Source organism: Rhinatrema bivittatum, chromosome 3, assembly GCF_901001135.1.
Source record: "Rhinatrema bivittatum chromosome 3, aRhiBiv1.1, whole genome shotgun sequence".
Taxonomy (NCBI): domain Eukaryota; kingdom Metazoa; phylum Chordata; class Amphibia; order Gymnophiona; family Rhinatrematidae; genus Rhinatrema; species Rhinatrema bivittatum.
Window position 1 is genome coordinate 168,827,018 of NC_042617.1, and position 25,108 is coordinate 168,852,125.

General features: G+C 46.4%; 1 protein-coding gene across 3 annotated transcripts in view; it reads left to right on the forward strand.

Moving 5' to 3' along the window:
* The first annotated feature begins 8,120 nt into the window (after positions 1-8,120).
* SPAST (spastin) overlaps positions 8,121-25,108 on the forward strand; it is a 367,367-nt gene continuing 350,379 nt past the window's right edge. The window contains exon 1 of one of the 3 annotated variants that reach the window (XM_029593917.1): positions 8,121-8,741. In XM_029593917.1, coding sequence (XP_029449777.1) covers positions 8,285-8,741 — 457 coding nt within the window. In that variant the 5' untranslated portion in view covers positions 8,121-8,284. The remainder of the gene's footprint in view (positions 8,742-25,108) is intronic. The other 2 variants (XM_029593916.1, XM_029593915.1) reach the window with 2 other exon arrangements.

Consider the following 25,108-nt stretch of genomic DNA (forward strand, 5'->3'; position numbering starts at 1 on the left):
TAAATGAGGTGAACAACAATATTCTATAACCGTTGTCTAACCTCTGATGAAGACAGTAATTGTGCCAAAACATGGTCCATGTTTGTGTGCTGTTGCGCCCGGTCGCAGACGGCTGCGACCTCTCATACTTACCTCTTTTTTTGCTGCACCATGTAATCTGGGACGAGTGGCGGCTTCTGCCAGTCACTGCCGACCTGCCTGGCGTTCCCGGGATGGTGTGGGCGCTGCCGACCGCCATCTTGCTTCTGGAGTCACATAGGAGCGCGCACACGCGAACATGGGCCAGCTATCTACACATCATGGCGGGAATCTTGGGGGCATCCCCTCCGGATGATGTAGTCTCGCTACTTGTACTTAAGCAGACCAGCCCAATTCCTTGCTAATTCGTCAGTGTGTTTTCTCTTTGCTGAATCCACCTACTTGTACCTTCGGTTCCTGTTCCTTGCTTGCTGTGGGAAACGCTCTGAGTACCCGCTCCTCGGGGGCTCTTCCGCGTTCTTGGGCTATCCGCTCCTTGGAAGGCCTTCCTGCCTTTGAAGTCTAGTTTGTTCTACTTCTCAGGACTTCCTTGGAACCACGTCTTGCTGGGATTCCTGCAGTGTACCCCGTTCCTCGGGCCACTACCACGTACCTCTCAGCGGATTCACTTCTCCACTCTCTGAGCTGCAGTTTGCTGCCTCAACATCATCTGAGCTTTCTGTACCTCTGAATCTCCACCTGTACCATCATCCTCGGCATACCCCGCTTGCAGGCCACTACCGGATCTGTACACCTGAGGTATTCCTTCCGTGCTGAGAAGATTGACTGGCGTACCCTGCACTGCGGGCCACTACTGGATCTGCACCTCAGAGGTAATTGCTCGACTACTGAGAAGGTTGTCTGGCATATCCTGCTCCGCAGGCCTTCACTGAACTTCGAAAACAAAGCAGTAGTCAGTCTAAGGTAGCCATGGGTGTGAGAAAAACAAAAGAAGTCCGATGCCTTGAAAAGAAATTTATTAGTATAGTATAGTATAGTAATAACCACCCGACTCTGGTCGAGTTTCGCCCTTAGGGCTACATCAGGGGCTCTTGAAAATGGATAATTATGTACTCGGGTACACTATATAATGTTCAAATTGTACTCTGATTAAATTTTATGGACTGAATGTGAAAACGATTGTTGGACCATATCTTGCAAAATAATCCTCAAAGCAAAGTTACTTAATTAAGTTCACTGCGTTTATAATTTTGGTGAAAGTTAAAGCTCTTTTCTATAAAAAGTACCATTGTGCTTAGCATGACTGCAGCACTAAGCCCTACACTAACTCAGGAGAAAGAGACTATAGTAGTCTGTCCTACGTAGACAGAGGATAGATATACTGCTTTGAGGATTATTTTACAAGATATGTAACTGCCGGGGGGGGGGAAGTGATGTCATCCCTGCAAAATGGTCGCTTAAGGCGCTAGCTCCCCTCATCCTTTTTCTAATCTTTTCTAAATCGGTGCCATCGATGTGAATTCACAGAACTAAAGAGCAACTTGGGATTACTAAACTACGCGGAATGACATCTAAGAAAAAATCCATCTATTTAAAAGTATTCTCGTATGAAGCGGGGGGTTCGAGATTTGCGGCCTTGCGTGAGACGGTAGAAATGGGAGAAGACAGCAGGGCAGACAGCAGAGAGTCGATTACTAAAGGTGACGGTGGAGCAGCAGAGGCCAATAAGTCTCGGTTGTCGGAGGAACTCACCAAAGAAGACTTCAGGATGTGGTTTCAAGAGATACAAAAAGATATTAAATCTATAAAAAATGACATGCATGCGGCTTTGGAGGAACTCCGTACAGAGATGGGGGAATATGACCGCCGTGTTGAGGTGGAAAACATCGTGGAGGATCAAGATCTGGAATCATCCTGCATTAAAACTGATATTACAGTCCTACAACATACTAATGAAGAGATCATGCTGAAATTAGAGGATATGGAAAATAGATCGAGGAGATCTAATATCTGAATACGGGGCGTGCCGGAGTCAGACGCATATGAAGATGTCGACATGGTGGTCCGAAAGATTTGCACGGTCGTGCTCAATGCAAGGGCAGATGCTGCAGCATCATTGGACAATGATATTGTGCTAGATAGGGCACATAGAGCACTCCACGCTCCAAAAACTAATGTTCCCTGTGACATTGTCCACTGCGTACACAGTTTCCGTTTGAAGGAACAAATCATGCAGCAGGCTCGGAGAATGGGCAATATTACCCGGGAAGGAAACACCATTGCCCTTTACCAAGACCTGGCTTCCGCTACACTTCAACAGCGCAGGGAACTGCGACCAGTGACGTCTATTCTTCGAAAGGAGAACATCAGATATAGATGGCTCTACCCGCGCGGCCTCACCTTCACAGCGGGGGGGCATTACACAGCGAATGAAATCAGCAGCGGAAGCTGGAGCCGCTTTGACAGAAGTGGGGCTCTCTGTACCAGCACATGAGATTTCCACTCAAAAAAGCAACGGGACTGAGTGCCCGCGGTGGCAACGGGTGGGGAAGTCGGGCTCAAGACTGCGCCACAAATCCACTAACAAGGACTCTAGCCTGCCCCAAGAAGGGGTTGATTGAAGATGCTGACAATGCAGGCAGGCGTTTGATATATCCTTTGTGGAAAGACTGGAGGTTCAGTCCAGGATATGAGCTTTAAGGCTTATTTTGTTCCCAAGTTGTAAAGTTAAATGTGTTAACTCATAGGGTTAGTGTTCTGCACAGTTACTGGTTATGTGTATTATTAGCGGATGAGATTGGATGGGGGGAGGGGGATGGGTTGTCCACCTCACAGCGGAGGTACTTTAGATGTTGGGGGGGAGGGTGGGACAGGGAAAGAAGGGAGGTAGAGGAGATCAACATGGTGTACTGATAGGGGGGAGGGGGAGGAAGGGGGAAGATTTGCTGCAGGGACCATGCTTGGGATCATAGAGTGGCTATGGCAAGGGAAGGCAGATATAGGATGGGGTGAATTGTCTCTTGGGAGTTCCAGAAGGTTGGGGGGGGGGGGGGGGGGAGATTTTATTGTTATGCTGTCTCTTAAGGTGATATCTCTCAATGTAAAGGGCTTGAATACACCTTTTAAACGCAAACTGATGTTTAAAGAAGCCCTCTCCTTGAAAGCATCCATAATCTTTCTACAAGAAACTCATCTCAGGAAGAAACATGAGAGATTATTATGTAATTATCAGTATGCCCATATTTTATTAGCAGCTAGCAGCCTACTCATAAGTATTCAGGAGTTGGGATTTTGATATCCAGAGATTTAATGGTACAAATTGAAAAGATCCATAGGGATACAGAGGAGAGGTCTATTATAGTCTCACTATATATTAATAAAATTCTTTTCAATTTGGTAAATATCTATAACCCGGGCAGATGCACAACTCTTGAACTGCACAAGTGGTAAATTAATAATGGGTGGAGATTTCAATATGGTTAGCAATCCCTTATTGGATTGCTCTAAAGGAAAGGGACAATATTCAAAAGCGGATCAAAGGGCTCTGAAGAGCTTTATCATTAAGTGGCAAATACTAGATATTTAGAGGGAAAGAAATCCTAGAGGTAGAGATTATTCCTTTTATTCAGCTGCACATGATACCTACACCAGAATTGACTATTGTCTTATTGATAAATCTCTTGCGTGTAACACCAGGGCTGTAGGAATTTGAAATATAGTATGGTCAGACCATGCACCCATATGGTGGGAATTTGATCACCTACATGCAGAGAGTGGAAGTCGGTTCTGGAAACTTAATGATTCCTTGATAAAAGACAAAGAGGAAGAAATACAAATCAGGACTGCTATAAGGGAATATCTCACCATAAATGATACATCGCCCGAAATACTTTGGGATTGTCTAAAAGCTGTAATAAGAGGGGGGCTCATAGCAACTGCTTCGTATAAAAAGAAAGAGAAAGAGAAACAAAGTAAGATACTTAGGGATAAATTAGTTAAAGCAGAGAGAGCACATAAACAGACTCCAACGAGGGTACTACTAAAGGAATTGGAGGACATACGCTATCACTGCCATTAGCAATGGTAACATGGAATAGACTTAGTTTTTGGGTACTTGCCAGGTTCTTATGGCATGGATTGGCCACTGTTGGAAACAGGATGCTGGGCTTGATGGACCCTTGGTCTGACCCAGTATGGCATTTTCTTATGTTCTTATGTACTTAAATTAAAATGATTGAGGCCAAAGAGATGGCTCATCATTTGGATTTGACGAAGCAAGTTTATTATGAGCATGGCAATAGGGCAGGGAAGCTGCTAGCCCATAATTTAAAAGCCCACATATCCCAATCACAAATTACAAAAATCAAAGCACCAAACGGGACTTTTATAGTAGACGGGGACGGGATCAGAGATCAATTTAATCAATTCTTTGCTGATTTATATGCTCGGGAAGACAGGGCCACGGAAGAAAATATTCATAATTATTTAAAGGAAGTCCAATTACCTTGCTTGGACACTGACCTAATGGAGAGGGTGGGTCAACCCATTTCATCAGCAGAGGTTTTAGCGGTTATTACTGAGTTGAAACCGGGGAAAGCCCCTGGAATTGATGGGTACACCCCACTCTTCTATAGGAAATTCAAGGAAGAACTGGTAGGACCACTGGTCCGGATGTTTAACAGTTTGAGAAATGGAGGACATTTAACAGCAGCAGCGAATGTTGCTGGTATCACGATTCTCCTGAAACCGGGAAAGGATCCGACCCAATGTAGTTCTTATCACCTGATATCCCTTATTAATATAGATCTAAAGCTGCTGGCCAAAATATTGGAAAATAGATTAAAGGTCATTATCACTTCCCTAATTCATGATGATCAAGCCGGATTTATGCCGGGAAGAATGGCAGGGAATAATATCTGGAAAGTAATTAAACCTTCCTGGGGGGCTGGGGGGCTCAAATCGGGGGGTAGCTGCAAAAAAATCGGCCCCCCAGCCCCAGGGAGCTCCGAAAACGGAGGCGATATAAAATCCAAAATGGCCACCGTTCCCGGGCTTCCTGACCCGAGAACGGCCTGGCCAAGCTCTGGGGAAGGGATCCCCGGGCTAAATTTGCCTTCCCTGCCGAGGAGGGACCCTCCCCACCCGGCAGGGAGGCATAGAATAAACCCCGACGGCAAAAACTCGATGGGGGCTGGCAGAAAAGAGGCAGGCTGCCTGCCCGTGGCAAAGAGAGAGCCGCTCTGAGGAAAAAAAGGCTGCAGAGAAAACATGTGATTGACAGCCTGGAGGCCAGGAGTGAAGCAGGGGGGAATCCTGCTGACTTCTGCCTGTCTTGCTGCCGGTTCAAGCCTCCTGAGACCCGAAAAGGAAAAATATGGGTCTACTGCTGCAAATAAGCTGGAGGTAGGGGAATACCTGCAACTTATAATAAAAAGTGAAATTCCTCTTTTAAATATTTATTCACTTTTTTTTTAACTGAGCACGGCAGTTGGGTTCTAAACCCTCTCGGCAGCCGTGGGGGGGGGGGGGGGGGGGGGGGGGGGGAGACGAGACCCAGAGAGACTCGGTCCCCCACCTGAAAGTGGAATGGACTCAGGCTATGCAGCGCACTAGGGGCAAAGCCCCCCTGAGACTGGCAAGAGCCAGGAGACGGAACTGTCTCCCACAGAAGAAAAAGAAAAAATCACTAATGAAAAAGTCCCTTACTACTAAGGAAAATAAGAAGAAGTACTTGCTTGATCCGAGGGGAAGAAGAAAGAGAAGGCTGACTAGCCTAAAGCAGAGAACGAAGGGTGAGCTGCTAGTACCTGCTGGAGACAGACGAATACTGAAGGGTTAGAGGATAGGCTCTGTCCTGATATAGGGCATCCTTCAAGTTTTAGTCTGTCTCCACCTGCTGGAAAGGAGGCTCAACCCACAGTCTGGACTGATCCGGGTACGTACAGGGAATGGCATTTTTCCCAGCGGCTCTGACCTGGGGGCTAATCTCACTGGGGGTTACCTGAGGGGCTTGTCTCCTGCATGCACATAGGACTGCCTCAGGGGCTTATCTAATGTAAACACACATAATTACTGGGATTATACCTGGGGGTTCAAACCCAGGGGCTTATTCCCCACGCACAAACTTTGACTTAGTATGTCATGGTTCCAGGTATTTAGGAAAGTAAGATTATTTGAACAATAAGAGGATAGAACAAATACAATCATATTGTTGCAGATCATTGCTACATATATATAAAGCTTACATATTTCCAAAGGATCAGTCTGTGCTATCACATCCAGAAGCACTCTCTCGCTGTTATATCTCCTTATACACTAAAGAGAGCAGCAGTGTTCCCTCCCTCTTTGTTCTTATCCAATTCAGGTGCAGCTGTGTGGCCTTCACTCTCTCAGGCTTTAGTATCAGTTAATTGTTTACTTTCTCACCAGAGAACTACTGGCTCTACAGTTTTAAGATTCTTGCCTGTTCATAAACATTTCACAGAGCACAACAGTAAATATGAGGACCCTCAGAGATTGGCCTGTGGCCTTCATACTAGTCTGTGTCTGGCTAAAAATTCTGCATCCAAAATGCTGCATCCATCCTCAGCCAGAGTACCTGGAAAGTCCAATTTTTGGTGGTGGTCACTTCAGTTCGCAGGATTGGTTAAGTTTCAAGCTCTAGAAACTCATTCACCTTATACTAAGTTTTACCATGATAAGGTGGTCTTCCGCAGCCTTCCTAAGTTCTTGCCTAAGGCGGTGTCAGAATTCCAGCTTAACCAGTCAATTGTCCTTCCAACATTTTTCCCAGGCCACAGAGGTGAACAAGCATTGCCCACTTTAGACTGCAAGAGAGCCTTGGCCTTCTCTCTGGAGCAGACTAAAGTTGACCCAACTTTTTGTTTCTTTTGATACAAATAAATTGGAGATTGCTGTTGTTAAACAGACTATATCTTATTGGCTAACAGATTACAATGCCTTATGTTATGCCTTGGAGGGGTTGAATTTGATGGGCTATGTTAGGGCTCATTCTGTCTGAACCATTGCAATGTTGGTGGCTCCATGGAGGAGAAGTGCAAGGCTGTGATGTGGCGTTCTCTCTACTCATCCACATCTTATTTCACCTCTGGATACGGATAGCAAATGTGACAGTAAGTTTGGCCAATCTGTCCTTAGGAATTTGTTTGAGGTGTAGAACCCAACTCTTTCCTGCCTAGTGCCCCGTTGGTTTCTGTTCCGGGCTCCTGCCCCACTAGGTTAAGAATAAAATACAAAAAATAAAATACAAAAATGCTTTGTTGTCAACAAAAACATATTTATTGTGCCCATTGGCTTTTGTTGTTGCTCCTTTTGCTGTTGGGGGCAGCCTGTAGCTGGAATTCCCCATGTGTGAAGACCAGCATCCTGCTTGGCCTTGGAGAAAATGGAGTTGTGTAGCAGTAATAAGGTGTTCTCCAAGGGTAAGTAGGGTAGTCTTCACAAAGTCCTCCAACCTTCCTGTGGAGTTCATTTCTCCAATATTTAATTTCATTCTTGCTAAACATGAGACAAAAGGGTGGATGAATGGTACAATGACATGCCACAGGCATGCCCAGGGAGGCTCAAAGTTCTGGAAACTTTAACATAGTTAGCTTCCATGCCAGGCTCCATCAGATGATGTCACCCATAAGTGAGGACTGACATCCTCTTGGAGAACACCTATTACAGGTAAGCAACTCTGCTTTTTCCTACAGCAGGAGAACAACTAACATCTACTGTAACATACCCCTCTCCCCCCAACAATAATGGACAAAATTTCCCCTTAGGAAATTAAGCCACGGGAAAAGTTCCTGTATTCTAGCACTGAGGCTCGTCCCCCGCTTCTCTCTTCCAGCTATGCTTTCGCACATGGCACACCTTCAGCGTTCACTAGCCCGACTGAGTTTTCTCGCCCACTCAGCCAACCACTATCCGTCCCACCCGTCAACCCACGCGCGCACAGCACACTGCCAGCCTCCCCGCCACGCGTCAACAATCACCTCACACACTTTCCGTGGCCTGAATTGATGCGCCGCCTACCGCGCCTGCGCCGCATTCACTTGTTCTTCCCGCCACCCCCACCCCAAGCCAACTCGAGTCCGCGCGTGCGTCGGAGTTTGTTATCGTTTTTTTTTTTTTTTTTCTTGTTAGGAGGAAAGTGGAGCCCGGTCGGGAGGGGTGGGGATAGAGGCCTTGCGCGTGCTCTACTGTTTGTGTGGAGCGTGGCTTGTGGGTGGGGTAGGCTGGGCCCTCGCTGCCTGTCAGCTGGAGGAAGTGCGGGTTATGGCGGTAGGAGCGAATGTGAATGAATTCTCCGGGCGGAAGAGGGAAGAAGAAGAAAGGCACGGCCGGCACCTGCCTCAGCGCCAGTGGCGGCGGCAGCAGCAGCAGCAACAGCAGCAGCAAAAACAGCGCGAGCAGCGCCCCACCTGCTGCGGAGGGCGGCGGCAGGGAGCAAGCGCTGACCCTGCATAAGCGGAACGTGTATTACTTTTCGTACCCGCTTGTGGCCGTCTTCGCGCTGCTGCGCTTCCTTGCCTTCCACTTGGGCGTTCTTTGCGTCTGTTTCTGGGAGCGACTGGCCCAGCTCATGGCGACCAAGAGGACGGCTGCGGCGCCTGCCACCGCCACCACCACCAGCATCGCCTCCCCGGGTCAGGGCGCCGACGATCCCGGTAGGGAGGATGAGAAGGTCCGCGCTCACCACAAGCAGGCCTTCCACTATATTTCCCTGGCCCTGCGCATCGACGAGGACGAGAAAGGTAAGACGGAGCCTTCCTCACCCTAGCCGGCGCTACCGGTTACGGACAGCACAAAGGCCTCCATAGCCGTGAGGAACAAAAAGGGCTGTCACGGGGTTGCCAATATTGTGACTGAAAGATAACACAGTTTCCGTGTTGAGTGTAATGGTTCGTTCATTCTCGACATATAGAGGACGTCTCGTACAATATGAGGAGCAGCCTTACCTTAGCATGGTGGTATATAAGGTAAAATGGTCCGAAGGTACAAGGAAGTGTGGGGAAACCGTAGAAAAACCGGATTCTCTGCAGGGTTCTGATCGCTTTCATTGGACCAATGTGAAAATTATCCCAAGGTGGTGGTGATGTGCCAGATTTCTTTATCCTCTTTCAGATAGTATAACTTGGACATGGGACAAGGCAGAGGGTATTTATAAACACTTTTCTCATAGGCACAAAATGGGGAAAACCTTTTAGTACATCAAGGTTGAAGTAAATCGCATCATCAGTAATAGGAAACAAGTCCATGGGGTGAGCAACACAGTTTTGATCCCCTGCTTCATGGCCGATCTGCATGTTGCTGTCATTTAATCTGCCTTCTCAGTGTAATCTTGCTTCACTTTCAGGCCAATGCTATATTGGCCGCTCGTTAAAAGGGGTCTCTCCGCAAATGCAAATGGGCTGCAGCGGTTAAAAGGAGGTGCTAGGGAAAATTGTGTGCTCCTAGCACACTGTAGTGGCGCCCAGGAGAGGTGGCTGTCGGTGGGTTAGGAAAATAGATGCTTGTTAATTGTCAATTTTTCCAGCCTGACTGCTGGCACCCTTTTTTTGGGGTGGGGGGCAATTTGAATTTTGAGTTCTTCTGACTTATTGTCACTATAAGTCGGCAGAAGTACAGAAAAGCAGTATTTTCTGCTTTTCTGCACAATTTTTGAGCTCCTCCAAAATTAATGTCTGCTTGGGGCAATTGGTAATGTTGGTGAATAAAAATGTGCGCATTGGTGCACGCCTCCTCGGTAAGCATTTACATGTGATGAGTGCTATTACCTGTGCGTTTTGCATGCGCTAATCCTGTTTGTATTGGGGAGAGGGTGTTATGGACATGTGTTGAGCTGTGCGCTGTGTCCAGCGCACGGTACTGCATCGGCCTGTTTGAGAACAAATCTATTTTTTAGCGTTGCAGCACCCAGCAGACTTCAAAGCAAAATGGATAGTACAATTCCAGGAACAATCCAGTGGCTTCTAGAATGGAAGGGTTATGATTTTACTGAACTTCATGGCAAAAGATCAAGCATATCGCCACTTGTAAAGCTGATAGAGAGAACTTGGAGAATGAGGGATGATTTTTGTCTCTAAATCTGTCATCTCTGTTATTTTTTATTTTATTTTACAGATTTTTATATACCGGGGCACGTAGGTAACATCACCTCGGTTTACATGGAGCAGGCAATGCTAACATACAGGTCGATTCAATAAGTTCCGCGGGAGAGCCGGTGCTCTGAGGCAAGCGCCCGTTCTCCCGATGTAAGCCCAGGCACCTCTCCTGGGTGCGCAATTCAGTATTTAAATTAGGGCCCATGCTAATAAGGAGGCGCTTGGGGACACTAGCGCGTCCCTAGCGCCTCCTTATTGGCGGAACCCGTGGCTGTCAGTGGGTCTGACAACCGGGTCGGAAAATGGATGCCGGCAAAATTGAGCGGGCAGATTTTTTGTTTTTTATTTTTTTAATTTTTGGGGCCTCTGACTTAATTACGCTATGATATTAAGTCGGAGGGTGTACAGAAAAGCAGTTTTTTCTGCTTTTCTATACACTTGCCCGGTGCCATCTGAAATTAACGCTTGCTTTAGGCAGGCATTAATTTCTGAGAGTAAAATGTGCGATTTGACCACACATTTTACTTTCTGTATTTCGGGTGAGTAACTAATAGGCTCATCAACATGCATTTGCATGTGATGAGTGCTATTAGTTTCTGGGGGGTTGGCTGCGCGTTTCCATGTGCTATTACCCCTTACTGTATAAGGGGTAATGCGTCAAAAATGGTGGGCCAAAGAGGGGCTAAATGGTGCGCTCGACCTCATAGAAAGGACTTAAGAGTGGTCAGAAGAAGAGTTAGGGAACACTGAAACCCCACCAGTCTCTCTTCCAAACTTTAAAAGGAAGAGAGAGAGGGGGTAGAGACACATGAACTTGTCATGATGATGGACCAGCTCCCGGATCTCAACCCAATCCACAGGACACAGCTAGTCAGGTTTGCAGAATATCTGCAATGACTATGCATATGAGAGATTAGCATACAGTGGAAAGCAGAGCATGCCAGTTTATCTCATGCATATTCATTGCAGATATCCTGAAAACCTGACAGCTGGGTGTCCTGAGGACTTGGTTGAGAACTCCTGTCCTATATATAAGTGCAGGATAACGGAGAAGCTGATGTGGTGGGGGCAGCTGCCTTGTTTAGTTACTTTGGTTGTCGCATGTGATTGCCAGAGCTCCTCCATTGCTGCTGCTGTCCCAACACTGTAACCAGGTTGATGCAATAATCTGTTTAAGGAACTGTGTGCTGGATTTCAACGCATTGTTTTAATACACAAACTTATTATTTTTTTTTTAACTTCTGATGTAACAAGCTGATATGCTAATGCACTGAGAGAGTGTGTAGACAGAATTAAAATGTGTATTCGGCCTGTGCTGAATGCACATTTTAATTCTGGGTGGGAGGGAAACTGGGGAAGAAAGAGGCCATGCTGAGAATAAAAAAAAAAAGCTTGTTAAATCATATTTATCTGGCTGTGACTAACCACCACTTAGCTGGATAAGTATAGACTTATTTGACAAAGCTGCGGCTAAGCTGTTGCCAGATAAACAGGTAAGTCTGTACTTATACGGTTATGTGGAAGTGGAGCAGGAAGGACTTGTTTTATGTGCATGCACAGCAAGGCTAGAAACTTAACTCCATCTGTGACCCAGGAGGAGTTTTCAGCGCTAAGAAAATCCAGGTTAGGCCAGTGCACTGCTTTTGCATTGAGGAGTAATGCTTAATACCGTCAGTTTGCATGGAATTTCCATACTAGGGTGCTAAGCATCACTCCTATTTTGGAAGGCATATTTTTTGCATGCAAAACTCCTTGCTGCTTTGGCAGTAAGTCTTGCGCATAAAAGTGCGCATTCCAAAGTAGGTGAAGCTGCGTATTCAGCTGAACGCACTTTCTTGCATCGATCTTGTAAGTGACATCCAGTGTTGCATACATAACTCTCCCCATCTCACTGAGCCTGGGGATAAAACAGAGGCTGAAAGGATTCAAGGAGGTGGTTCAGGAGAGGGAAGATAAGGAGCTACTGCATGCAATGTATGTACTACAGGAGAGGGGCCCAGTTTCGTATACCTTGCATACTACCCATTAATTAATTAAATACTCCAGGACTCGTGCTGTAGCTAGGAAGCAGAGGCATGCATAAGTTCACATGTTCTCAGAAGGGAGCTCCTACAGCAGGGGTGGCTAACTCTGATCCTTGAGAGCCATAAACAGGCCATAATGAATATGCATGAGATAGATTTGCAAGCACTGCCTCCATTGTTTGCAGATCTAGCTCATGTATATTCATTGTGGATAACCTATTTGTGGCTCTCGAGGAATGGAGTTGGCCACCTCTGTACATCAGGTTTAACAGCTAGCACTACTGTGTCTTGTTGCTGTGAGGTGCTAAGAGCAGAGCCCAGATACTGTCTTGGATCTGAGTACTAAGCAGTGGAAAAGGGTAAACAGTGGAGTGCCTCAGGGATCTGTACTTGGACCGGTGCTTTTCAATATATATAAATAAAAGATCTGGAAAGGAATACGATGAGTGAGGTTATCAAATTTGCGGACGATACAAAATTATTCAGAGTAGTTAAATCGCAAGCGGATTGTGATACATTACAGGAGGACCTTGTAAGACTGGAAGATTGGGCATCCAAATGGCAGATGAAATTTAATGTGTGCAAGGTGTTGCATATAGGGGAAAAATAACCCTTGCTGTAGTTACACGATGTTAGGTTCCATATTAGGAGCTACCACCCAGGAAAAAGATCTAGGCATCATAGTGGATAATACTTTATAATCGTCGGTTCAGTGTGAGGATTTTGTATTGTGATCGGTGTGATATGGGGAGCCAGTGGAGTTCTTTTAGTATGGGGGTGATGTGTGAGGAACGGTTGCTGTTTGTGAGAGATCTGGCTGCTGCGTTCTGAAGCAGCTGGAGTGGTTTTAAGGTGGAGGCAGGAAGACCAAGAAGGAGGGAGTTACAGTAGTCCAACTTGGATAGTATGAGGGATTGTAGCATGGAGCGGTAATCATAGTGGAAAAGAAGTGGTTTGAGCTTTTTGAGGACTTGTAGCTTGTAGAAGCCCTCTTTGATTGTCATGCTGACGTGTCTTTTCATAATAAGATCTGAGTCGAGGGTGATGCCGAGATCTCTGACCTCATTGGCGATGGAGGTGTTAAGTAGGGGAGAGGTCTTTGTTGGTTTTGGTGGAGGATTTGTTTGCTATGTATAGTATTTCAGTTTTTTTGTCGTTGAGGGTGAGAGATATCTGCGAGAGGAGATTCTTTATTTGGGTGGCGAGTGTGTGCCACAGAATGATGGTGTTGGTTAGACTTTCTTTGGGGAGGAGAATCTGGACATCGTCGGGGTTTTCGGAGGGGGCGTGTCGGGGGGGGGGGGCGTGTCGGGGGCGGGCCCGAACCGCGCGGCGTTTTCGCGGTGTGTTGGGAGCGTTCCGGGGGCGGGCCCGGGGGCGTGGCTACGGCCCGGGGCGGCCCGGGGGCGTGGCCGCGCCCTCCGGACCCGCCCCCAGGTCGCGTCCCGGCGCGCAGGAGGCCCGCTGACGCGCGGGGATTTGCGCCTCCCTCTGGGAGGCGTAAATCCCCCGACAAAGGTAAGGGGGGGGTTTAGACAGGGCCGGGCGGGTGGGTTAGGTAGGGGAAGGGAGGGGAAGGTGAGAGGAGGGCAAAGGAAAGTTCCCTCCGAGGCCGCTCCGATTTCGGAGCGGCCTTGGAGGGAACGGGGGTAGGCTGCGCGGCTTGGCGCGCGCCGGCTATACGAAATCGATAGCCTTGCGCGCACCGATCCAGGATTTTAGCGGATGCGCGCGGCTCCGCGCGTATCTACTGAAATCCAGCGTACTTTTGTTTGCGCCTGGAGCGCAAACAAGGGTAGGCTATTCGCGCTCGTTTTAAAATCCGCCCCTTAGAGAATAGCCACTGCCATTAGCAATGGTTACATGGAATAGACTTAGTTTTTGGGTACTTGCCAGGTTCTTATGGCCTGGATTGGCCACTGTTGGAAACAGGATGCTGGGCTTGATGGACCCTTGGTCTGACCCAGTATGGCATTTTCTTATGTTCTTATGTAGAAGGAGAGGTGCAGGCTGGAGAGGAGCTTAGAGTGGGAGCATGTATATATTAAACAGGGTTGATGAAAGGGACGATCCTTGTGGATCTCCGTGGGGGAGTGGGTATTGGTTTGATTCAGAGTTGTTGAGGTGGACTTTGTAGGATCGGTTGGATAGGTATGATTGAAACCAGTTGAGGGTGTTTTCTCTTAGGCCGATCTCCACCAGTCGCGTTATGAGTAAGTCATGGTTTACGGTGTCAAAGGCGGCAGAGATGTCCAGAAGGATGAGGAGGTAAGAGTGACCGGCATCGATGCCTCTCAGTGCTGTGTCTGTGAGCGATAGGAGGAGGGTCTCTGTGCTTAGGGATTTTCTGAATTCGTGTTGGTTGTGGTACAGGATGTTTTGATTTTCTAGGTGCTCGGATAGTTGTAGGTTCACATGTTTCTCGATGATCTTGGATATGAAGGAGAGATTAGAGATTGGTCTGTAGTTGGAGGGATCAGACGGGTTGAGATGTGGCTTTTTGAGGATGGGTTTAATTATGGCGCATTTCAGTGCTTCCGGGAAGATGCCTTGTTCAAGCGAAGTATTGATTATGTCTGCGATGGGTTTGGCGATGGTATCGGGGATGAGTTTGAGAGTCTTGACTGGGATTGTGTCGATGGGGTGTGAGGCTGGATTGATTTTCTGGATTAACTTGTTTACTTCGGTTGAGGCAATGGGCTCAAAGTTGGTCCAGGTAGTTGATGCTTTGCAGGATGGTGATGTTGATTCTTCTTTTGTGTGAGGAATGGGAGAAATGAGATTGGTGATTTTCTCAGAAGAAACGGGCGAGTTCCTCACAGGACTTTGCATTGCTTTCTGAAGAGGGGGTGAGGTGGCTGGGTTCCGTCAGTTTGGTGATGAATTCAAATAGTGCTCTGGGGTTGTGCTGGTGAATTTTTCTTCCATAGAATTCACGCTTGGCTTTGTCGGTGTCAGTTCTGTAAAAATAGAGGAGGGCTTTGTATCTGTCGAGGTGGGGAGGAGAGGGATTTCTTCTCCAGGTTTTTTTGGCTTGGCGGAGGAGTCTTTTGGTGTTTTTCAGTTCAGGAGTATACCATGGAGTTTTGTGGGAGTTGTTGTTGGGGATGGATTTGGATATGATGGGGCATTTGGTTTTAGAGATTTCTGCGTTGATGTCGATCCAGGAGTTGATGGCGGAGTTTGGATCTTTGAGGTCCAGAGTGGTAAGGGCACCGGGGAGGAGTTCGGCGATGACATCGCTGGGGCACGGTTTAGGCAAGCGGATGTATTTTTTGGAGTTGCATGGTGACGGCTGGTGAGTATTGAAGAGAAGAGAGGTTTGGATGAGTTTGTGGTCGGACCAAGGAATGCTGGTGATGGTGGGTGGACTCTTGGTGGTTGAGATTTTGCTGTTGATGAAGATCAAGTCGAGGGTGTGTCCAGATTTTTGCGTTGGGGAGTGAATGATTTGCTTGAAATCCATAGCATTCATGGTGTCGAGGAGTAGTTTGCATTGTGGAGGTAGGGGGGATATGTCCATGTGGAGGTTGAAGTCTCCCAATATTATGGCAGGTAGGTCAGCGTTGATTTGTGAGGAGATGGTTTCAATTAGGGTGGAGATGTTTTGAATTAGGCTATTAGGGGGGGCATATAGTAGAAGGATTTGGAGGTTTTTGGATTTAAACAGGCCCATTTCTAGGGGGGAGGAGGTAGTAATAGGGATGCATGTGAGGTTGAGCTTTTTGCGTGCTAAGAGGAGAAGGCCGCTTCCTTTTTTTCTTGGTCTGGGTATTGAGCATATGTTGTATGTTGTGTGTGGCAGTTGGTTGATTAGTTATGTGTCTGATTTCTTGAGCCATGTTTCGGTGATGCATAGGATGTCTGGGTGATTGTCTGTCAGTAGGTCATGAAGGATAGGGATTTTTTTGTTGATAGATTGTGCGTTGATATTATTGAGAGGGTGGCGATTGGGATGAGGTGGGAGGTTGGGATGGGGGTGAGGCGTCTGTGGAGGGGTGGGGTTGAGATGTCTCGTGGACGGGGGGGCAATTGCAGAGAGGTGGTGGTAGGTAGATGTGGGTGTGCATGATGTGGCGGTGGAGAGGTGGCTGGAGTTGTTGGCTTGGGTGTGTAGTGCGAGACAGTCGGGGGGGGGGGGGAAGGGCTGAGAGGGTGGCGAAGTTGACGGGGAGGATAGGGAAAAGTTCAAGGGGTGGGAGTTCAGGGGGATGTCTAAAGGGGATGTTGAAAGAGTGTGCAAGGGGGGGCAGTGCTGGGGGGTTGGGAGGGGTTCGGTGGCTAGGAAGTGGGGGGAGCAAAGGGCGCGGGTGGGGCGGCACAAAGGGGCGCACTAAGGGGCAAGCCCCTTTAGACGCGCTCCTTTGGCGTGCGACGCCTGGGTAGGAGCTTTTTAAAGGCCTACCGGCGCGTTTGCTGTCGGCGGTGGTCGGGCCTCGGGGTGGGCTTCAAGGGCGTCCGAGTCCTGCACGGGGGGGCGGCTGGTCGAGGCGGGCCTCCACTGACCCCGATGGGTCGCTGCCGATCGTGGTGGAGATATATAGATAGATATATACATAGATATATAGATAGAGAGAGATCCTAAAGAAGGAGGATATATAGATATAGATAGAGAGAGATCCTAGAGAAGGAGGAAAATATATAAAGAAAATATATAAAGAAATTAAAAAGTATAAACATTGCATGAAGAGAAGAGGGTTTTTTTTTTTAAAATGGAAAGTATGTTTTAGAATGAATGCCTCAAAGGGGGTGGACAGGAGTAAATGGAAAAAATGTTTCACTACAGGAAGGCTGGTAGATTCGGGGAACTAACCTTCTAGTGGAGGGATTGGAATGAGAACAGGAACAGAATTCAAGAAAACAGGATAAACGCAGAGCATTCTTAATGCAAAGAACTGATAGGAAAACTAGAGATCAGCTGGGATCTATGGCATTGCAACAGAAGGGAAAATGGGCAGACTTAGATGGGTGTTACTTGCTGTTATAGTTTATATTTGTATAACCATCTGATCACATGAAAAATGATTGTGATGGATTTTAGAATTATATTACTTGCACACTTAAAGTAGCTGGTATTAAGTGTGGGTGTGATTTTGATGTTTTAGTTGAATAGCTAAAGATATGTTTTGCAATTGTAATATGGCAGTTGCCAAAATCTTAAGAACATCAATGTGCTATGGATAGGATCCCTCATTTTCAGTTTAAACCAAATTTCATCCCTAGATCCCTGGGTTTTTCCAAAAGTGACAATTGGTTGGAACTGATTTTCGCCCTCATTTTAGGCTGAGTAAAGAGCAGCGTCTCAAGGCCTTCAGCAACTGATGGAAGCCAGTGTGGGCCAAAACACCTGCAGTGTTTCAAGTCCCACCCTCCTCCAGTGCCACTGTTGTGCTATTTCAAATCCAGTCTCCTCCTTGCACCAAGCAGCCAAAGTGCCTGCTGCTTGGTACCACTAATGTAGTATTTGAAGTGGGCCACATCCACCAGAAGCACTTCCCAGCAGATCCATGGCCCCACGAAAAAGTACAGCGCTGTAGAGCGTGGGAGTCTCAGCAAGCATGCTGCCGAAGGAAGAAGAAATATCTGGAATCACCACTAGTAAGGATGAATGCTGTTGCAAGAGGGAGAGAAAGAGGTTAGGGGTGTGGGGAAAGAAAGGGACATGCTAGGCTGGGGATAAGGGAAGAGATAGGGATGCTGCTGAGTGGGTGAGTGGGAGAATCTGCTTAATATTCTTTTATTGTCCTGGCTTCTGTCCAATATCATGAACTCTGATATTTACCCAGAAAAATGAGTCACATTTTTACACTAATTTTCTCCTGTTTTTGTTCTTGTCATTATAAAAACTGATAAAAGCCCAGGAACATTTAAAAAAAACAACAAAAAAAAAACAAAACTGAAAATGAAAGTCCCTAACTATGGGGCATTTAGTCAGATAACTTGAGTGCAAAACGTTTGAATATTGGGGCATTTATTTGGTTGGAGAACTCATCTGGCTAAATTTTATCCAGATAAAAAAACTTTACCTTGCTCTGGAATGCCCATAATCTGGCTAATTTAGCAGAGGTGGTTTTTTGGTGTTTTGTTTTTTTTTAAACACCCTACAGGGGCCTGCTGCTGCCACCCTCCCGGTACTTTGTCATATGGCAGATGTAGTGTATTTGGATTTTCAGAAGGCGTTTGACAAAGTCCCTCATGAGAGGCTTCAAAGAAAACTAAAAAGTCATGGGCTAGGAGGTGATGTCCTTTTGTGGATTACAAACTGGTTAAAAGACAGGAAACAGAGAGTAGGATTAAATGGTCAATTTTCTTAGTGGAAAAGGATAAACAGTGGAGTGCCTCAGGGATCTGTACTTGGACCAGTGCTTTTCAATATATATATATGATCTGGAAAGGAATACGATGAGTGAGGTTATCAAATTTGTGGATGATACAAAATTATTCAGAGTAGTTAAATCACAAGCGGATTGTGATACATTGCAGGAGGACCTTGCAAGACTGGAAGATTGGGCATCCAAATGGCAGATGAAATTTAATGTGGACAAGTGCATGGTGTTGCATATAGGGAAAAATAACCATTGCTGTAGTTACACGATGTTAGGTTCCATATTAGGAGCTACCACCCAGGAAAAAGATCTAGGCATCATAGTGGATAATACTTTAAAATCGTTGGCTCGGTGTGCTGCAGCAGTCAAAAAAGAAACAGAATGTTAGGAATTATTAGGAAGGGAATGGTTAATAAAATGGAAAATGTCATAATGCCTCTATATCGCTCCATGGTGAGACCGCACCTTGAATACTGTGTACAATTCTGGTCGCCGCATCTCAAAAAAGATATAGTTGCGATGGAGAAGGTACAGAGAAGGGCAACCAAAATGATAAAGGGGATGGAACAGCTTCCTTATGAGGAAAGGCAGAAGAGGTTAGGGCTGTTCAGCTTGGAGAAGAGACAGCTGAGGGGGGATATGATAGAGGTCTTTAAGATCATGAGTGGTCTTGAACGGGTAGATGTGAATCTGTTATTTACACTTTCGAATAATAGAAGGACTAGGGGGCATTCCATGAAGTTAGCAAGTAACACATTTAAGACTTCGGAGAAAATTCTTTTTCACTCAATGCACAATAAAGCTCTGGAATTTGTTGCCAGAGGATGTGGTTAGTGCAGTTAGTGTAGCTGGGTTCAAAAAAGGTTTGGATAAGTTCTTGGAGGAGAAGTCCATTAACGGCTATTAATCGAATTTACTTAGGGAATAGCCACTGCTATTAATTGCATCAGTGGCATGGGATCTTCTTAGTGTTTGGGTAATTGCCAGGTTCTTGTGGCCTGATTTGGCCTCTGTTGGAAACAGGATGCTGGGCTTGATGGACCCTTGGTCTGACCCAGCATGGCAATTTCTTACGTCGTTATGTTCTTATTCTCCATCTGCTCTGCCAGATCAGGCTCCCCCCCAAAGCCATCTGAAAGGAGTTAAGTACTAGGGTTCTAAGGCCGACCTCCCCATTTTCTCCCTGCCCGTTCTGCAAATTTGCTAAAATCAATCCTCCTGTATCTCCCTTTCACCCTCCCGGTACTTTGTCATATGGCAGTCTTCAGCCAAGATCGTGGTGCACTGCTACTGCGATCTTGGCCAACGCTTCCTGTGTTGCTATTTCAACCAGATAAATTGTCCACTCAGTAGCTTACTGAATGTTGGCCTCCAGAGTTTTCTAGTTTTGTTTGTTGTATTGTGTAAAGACAGTTCAGTCATTGACCTTTCAAAATATGTGACTGACTAGTTTCATCTGATTCAAAGAATTATCACTTCACATTCACCCAGAAGCTGGTTTTGTGATGTTAGGGAAATTAACTTTGTTATTGAGCCAAACCTTTGCAGGTATAATATTTAATGAATACCTTGAAAACCTTTTGTATTTGCCAACCTGGAGAAAGAGCTGTATACCCCTACTTTGGAGTTTGTCCATCTAGTCTTATAGCATGTTTCCAGATGTTATGAAAGACCTTTAGACACCTTGTGTGTTTAAAACAAAAAAAATGCAAATAATTCTGTATGTAATTTGCTATTTTTGTTTTATTAAAACATAAGATGTTTGAATGTCATTCATAACTCATGCTCTCCTCTTTTCCAAGTTCTTTAAGTCACACTTTGTAAGCTTTATTAGGGTAGAATTTTAGCACTTTTGCTACTCTTTCTTTCTGGATTGCTTCAATCTCAATCCTTATAGGTCAATTTTAAAAGCGTTGCTCACACAAAAATGGCCACATACCTACGTATGTGGGCTGCATGCGAGCAACACAGATTTAAAAAAGCTGCAAAATATGCGCATACATATTTGCATCTGCATGAGGAATAAGGGGAAGGAAAAGGGGTGGGGCATGGGCATTCTCACAGGATAAGCAGGATGGTAGTCCTCACATATGGGTGACATCAGGATGGAGCCCAATCACGGAACACTTTTGTCAAAGTTTCTAGAACTTTGACTGGCACCTACTGGGCATGCCCAGCAATGCACTGACCCTGCATCCAGCAGGGGTCCCCCTTCAGTCTTCTTTTTTCCGCGCAACAGTAGCCACGCGGGTTAAGGAGCTCTCTGAGATTCCTGACAGGAATTTTCCTCACGGAACTTCTTTCAAAATTTTTCAAAAACCTCTACCCCCATAGGGGTCCCCCCTATCAATACCTTATACTCCGCGGTTGAAAGGTAAGCTTTTACCCTTGTTGCGGTCGATTCCCGTCGAGTTATCCCTTCGGGGCCTACCAGCCATCGACCGCACCGCAGCTAAATTTTTGTCGGAGCCATGGCGTCTGGTTTTCGTCTGTGCCCTGACTGTACTCTGACAATGTCCATCACTGACCTGCATGGGGTCTGTGTTATGTGCTTGGAGTCCGACCAAGATGTCCTCTTGCACCAAATGTGCCCAAATGACACCAAAGGGCCGTAAAGCTCGATTAGAGAAAAATCGATTTGCTCTTTCAGTTAAAAACCCCGTCTCCATCAACAGCTTCGTTGTCCAAGCTGGTGCCATCGACCTCTCGCCAGCACTAGGACACCACTGCTGTTCGACCGGCATCGACTATTCCAAAACTGTCAATATCCTTTTTGCTTCCTCAGGAAAAGGACCGAGGAGAACATCGTGAAAAGCGTCGACACGGCATCGGAAGGCTCAGCCCGTTGATCCAGGCAAGTCCTCTGCATCGACGTTGATAGAGCCACTGACAAAGAAGCCCCGTCCAGAAAACGCCCCATCCTCTTCTGTGACCGGGTCACCGAGGCGTTCCCCAACTTCAGTGGGGTTTGGGATCCGGTATTCCACCTTCACCGGTTGACCCTCCGGCTATGCCAGTGCTGCCTCCTACTCCGGTACCGGGGTTCCATGCCCCAGGTTTCAGCGAGGCCATCGGTAAAGCACTTCAGGGCTTCCATCCTCCATTCCTGTAGCGCTCCACCGATCTGATTCCCGTAGCGCTCGCACCGCTACTGGGTAGACTGGATGCTTTGATCGGTGCCCTGTCTCCAATGGAACCGAGAGCACCAATGGGTCCAGTGCCTTCTACACCGATTCCATTATTGGATGATGAAGAAACACAGATTCCCATCCCCACCGTCTGGGATTTTACCACCGACTCGTCCATGGATTTCACCGGTCCCTTCGGTGCCGCCATCAATGCCTAGGCCTGGTCCTTCAGGATTAGCATCCTTTCTCCCTGCTGGAGACCCACTAGGTGCTGGAGATCAGCCCTATGATCCTTGGACCGATGATTCGTCCCAGGATACAGATGATCTCCCATCAGAGCCCTCTCCCCCAGATGAAAGACGCTGTCCACCAGAAGATCTGTCTTTTTATCAAGGAAATGTCTGAAACTATTCCTTTTCAACCTCAGACAGAAGAGGACTCTAGGCACAAGATGCTGGAAGTACTCCAATTTCTTGATGCTCCTAAGGGGAAATCATGTCCATACCAATTCATTAAATCCTGCTTGATCTCCTGAAAAGAAACTGGGAACACCCATGTTCAGCTCCACCTGTCAACTGCAAGACAGATGCTACCTATCTGGTACAGTCAGCTCCTGGGTTCCAGAAGTCTCAGTTGGATCATCATTCTGTGGTTATTGAGTCAGCACAGAAGGCACGGCGTTCAAAACCTCATTCCTCCATACCTCCAGGGAAGGAACAAAAATCCCTGGATGCTTTTGGCAGGTGTGTCTTCCATGGCTCTATGCTCATATCTTGCATAACCTCTTACCAGTTATATATGACCCAGTATAACAGAGATCTCTTTAAAAGGATCCAGGACTTCTCTGATTTGTTGGAAAACATTCTCTGGATGTTGGAAAACACGAGGTCCGCGCTGCTTATGATATCTTTGACACAGCCTCTAGAGTGTCTGCAGCGGGGATTAGTGCATGAAGATGGACCTGGCTCAAATCCTCGGACTTAAGACCAAAAGTCCAAGACAGGTTAGCAGATCTACCCTGTGTGGGAGATAATCTCTTCGGGGAAAAGATCCGAGACAAGGTGGCGCAGTTGAAGGACCACCATGAAACGCTGCACCAGCTTTCTTCTGTGCTGTCTGAGTTCCCTTCCGCGACTAAGAAAGTGTTCAGATGAGACTCAAGCAGCCAACCTACGAGCCAAGGAAATTTTATCTTCCAGCTTCTAGAGGACGCCCTTCCAGACCTTACCAAAAAGGTCAATCCAGGCAGACTCGGCCTCAAAAGTCTCAGCCAGCTTCTCAGCCTGGACCAGTGTCAGGGTTTTTTAATCCTTCCTAGAGAGTGTAAGCCAACCTAGTCTTCCATCCATACCAGTGGGCGGTCGACTTTGCCGAAGGTAGTGTCGGAATTTCATATTAACCAATCTATTATCCTACCTACCTTCTTTTCCACCCCCATTCGAACCCAGGAGAACAGGCTCTGCATTCTTTGGACTGCAAACGTGCTCTAGCTTTCTATCTGGACCGCACATTGGCCCACAGGAAATCCACTCAATTGTTTCTTTTGATATCATCAAATTGGGAAATCCTGTGGGAAAGCAGACCCTCTCCTCCTGGTTGGTGGAATGCATTTCTTTTTGCTACCAGCAAGCAGGCATTCCGCTACAAGACCGTGTAAAAGCACCCTCGATCAGGGCCATGGCGACATCAGTAGCGCACCTTCGTTCGGTGCCGCTTCCTGATATTTGTAAGGCTGCTATCTGGAGCTCTTTCCATACATTTGCAGCCCATTATTCCTTAGATAAGGCTAGCACGCAGGATTCCATCTTTGGCCAGTCTGTTCTGCACAATTTGTTTTCTGTTTAACTTCCCAACATCCTTCCAACCCATTCAGGTTTCAGGGTGCCCTCCTAACCAAATTTCCACCCCTGTTGTTGTGCCTGTTACATGTCTTTGGGTGCATTTGGTGTATTGCTCGGGCATCCTCAGCTCGGTACTCACCCATATGTGAGGACTACCATCCTGTTTGTCCTGTGAGAAAGCAGAGTTGCTTACCTGTAACAGGTGTTCTAACAGGACAGTAAGATGTTAGTCCTCACGAAACCCACCCGCCACCCCGCGGAGTTGGGTTCATTACATTTTCTTATTTTATTTTTCGCACATACTTTTGCTATATAAAGAGACTGAAGGGGGACCCTGCTGATGCAGGGTCAGTGCATTGCTGGGCATGCCCAATTGGTGCCAGTCAAAGTTCTAGAAACTTTGACAAAAGTGTTCCGTGATTGGGATCCATTCTGATGATGTCACCCATATGTGAGGACTAACATCCTGCTGTCCTGTGAGAACATCTGTTACAGGTAAGCAACTCTGCTTTCTGGGGTGGGACCAAGTCTTGTTTGTATAACTTTGTATTTTAAAACTGAAAACCAAACTCATGTATGCTAAATATCCACATAACGTTACTACTGTTTCTGATGAGGAGCAAGTAAGAACATAAGAAATTGCCATGGTGGGTCAGACCAAGGGTCCATCAAGCCCAGCATCATGCTTCCAACCGAGTTCAAACCAGGCCACAAGAACCTGGTAATTACCCAAACACCAAGAATATCCCATGCTACTGATGCAATTAATAGCAGTGGCTATTCCCCAAGTAAACTTGATTAATAGCAGTTAATGGATCTCTCCTCCAAGAACTTATCCAAACCTTTTTTGAACCCAGTTACACTAACTGCATTAACCACATCCTCTGGCAACAAATTCCAGAGCTTTATTGTGCGTTGAGTGAAAGAACTTTCTCCGATTAGTCTTAAATGTGCTACTTGCTAACTTCATGGAATGCCCCCTAGTCCTTCTATTATCCGAAAGTGTAAATAACCGCTTCACATCTACTCGTTCAAGTATGTAGATCTCTCTGTTTTAGGGCTCATAGAACAAGGTGAGGGGTCTGGGTCAACTGGGCAGCATGCAGGATGAAGAACTAGAGGGGTCTGAAAGACCTCGATGTTAACTGGACAAACTGGTTGGCTAACTGGAAATCTGGGAATGTGCCTCACGCAAGCATGTTTTAAAATCCACTGACATTCATGTGTAAAACTAGACAAAATCCTATGGAAAATGCGCGCTAGCTGTGCTTGGGTAACCTTTTAAAATTAGGAGCATACTTGCGCACAGTTTATGTATTACAACATACACGCACATGTGTGCACATGATTAATAATTGCAAAGTATTTTCGCTCTCGCGTTGATACACGTATGTATAGGTGCACGTGTGCTCATTTTAAAATTACCATCTTAGTTGTGACATCCAGTACTGGATACATATACAAGATAAGGGTTTCATGAATAATTTGTACTAAGGTGGCATCACGTCTTTCTGCTGGTTATACTTCATATACCCCCTAGCATTCCACTACCTTTCCATGTTTGGCAGCTTATTAGATACTAGTGAAAATTACCTGGTGTTGCTCTGGTTGTCTGTTACATAACTCATTTAAATGTGAACATCAAACAAAAGTGAAAAAGATAAATATTTCATTTCATTAGTTAAGAGTGCATTTTAA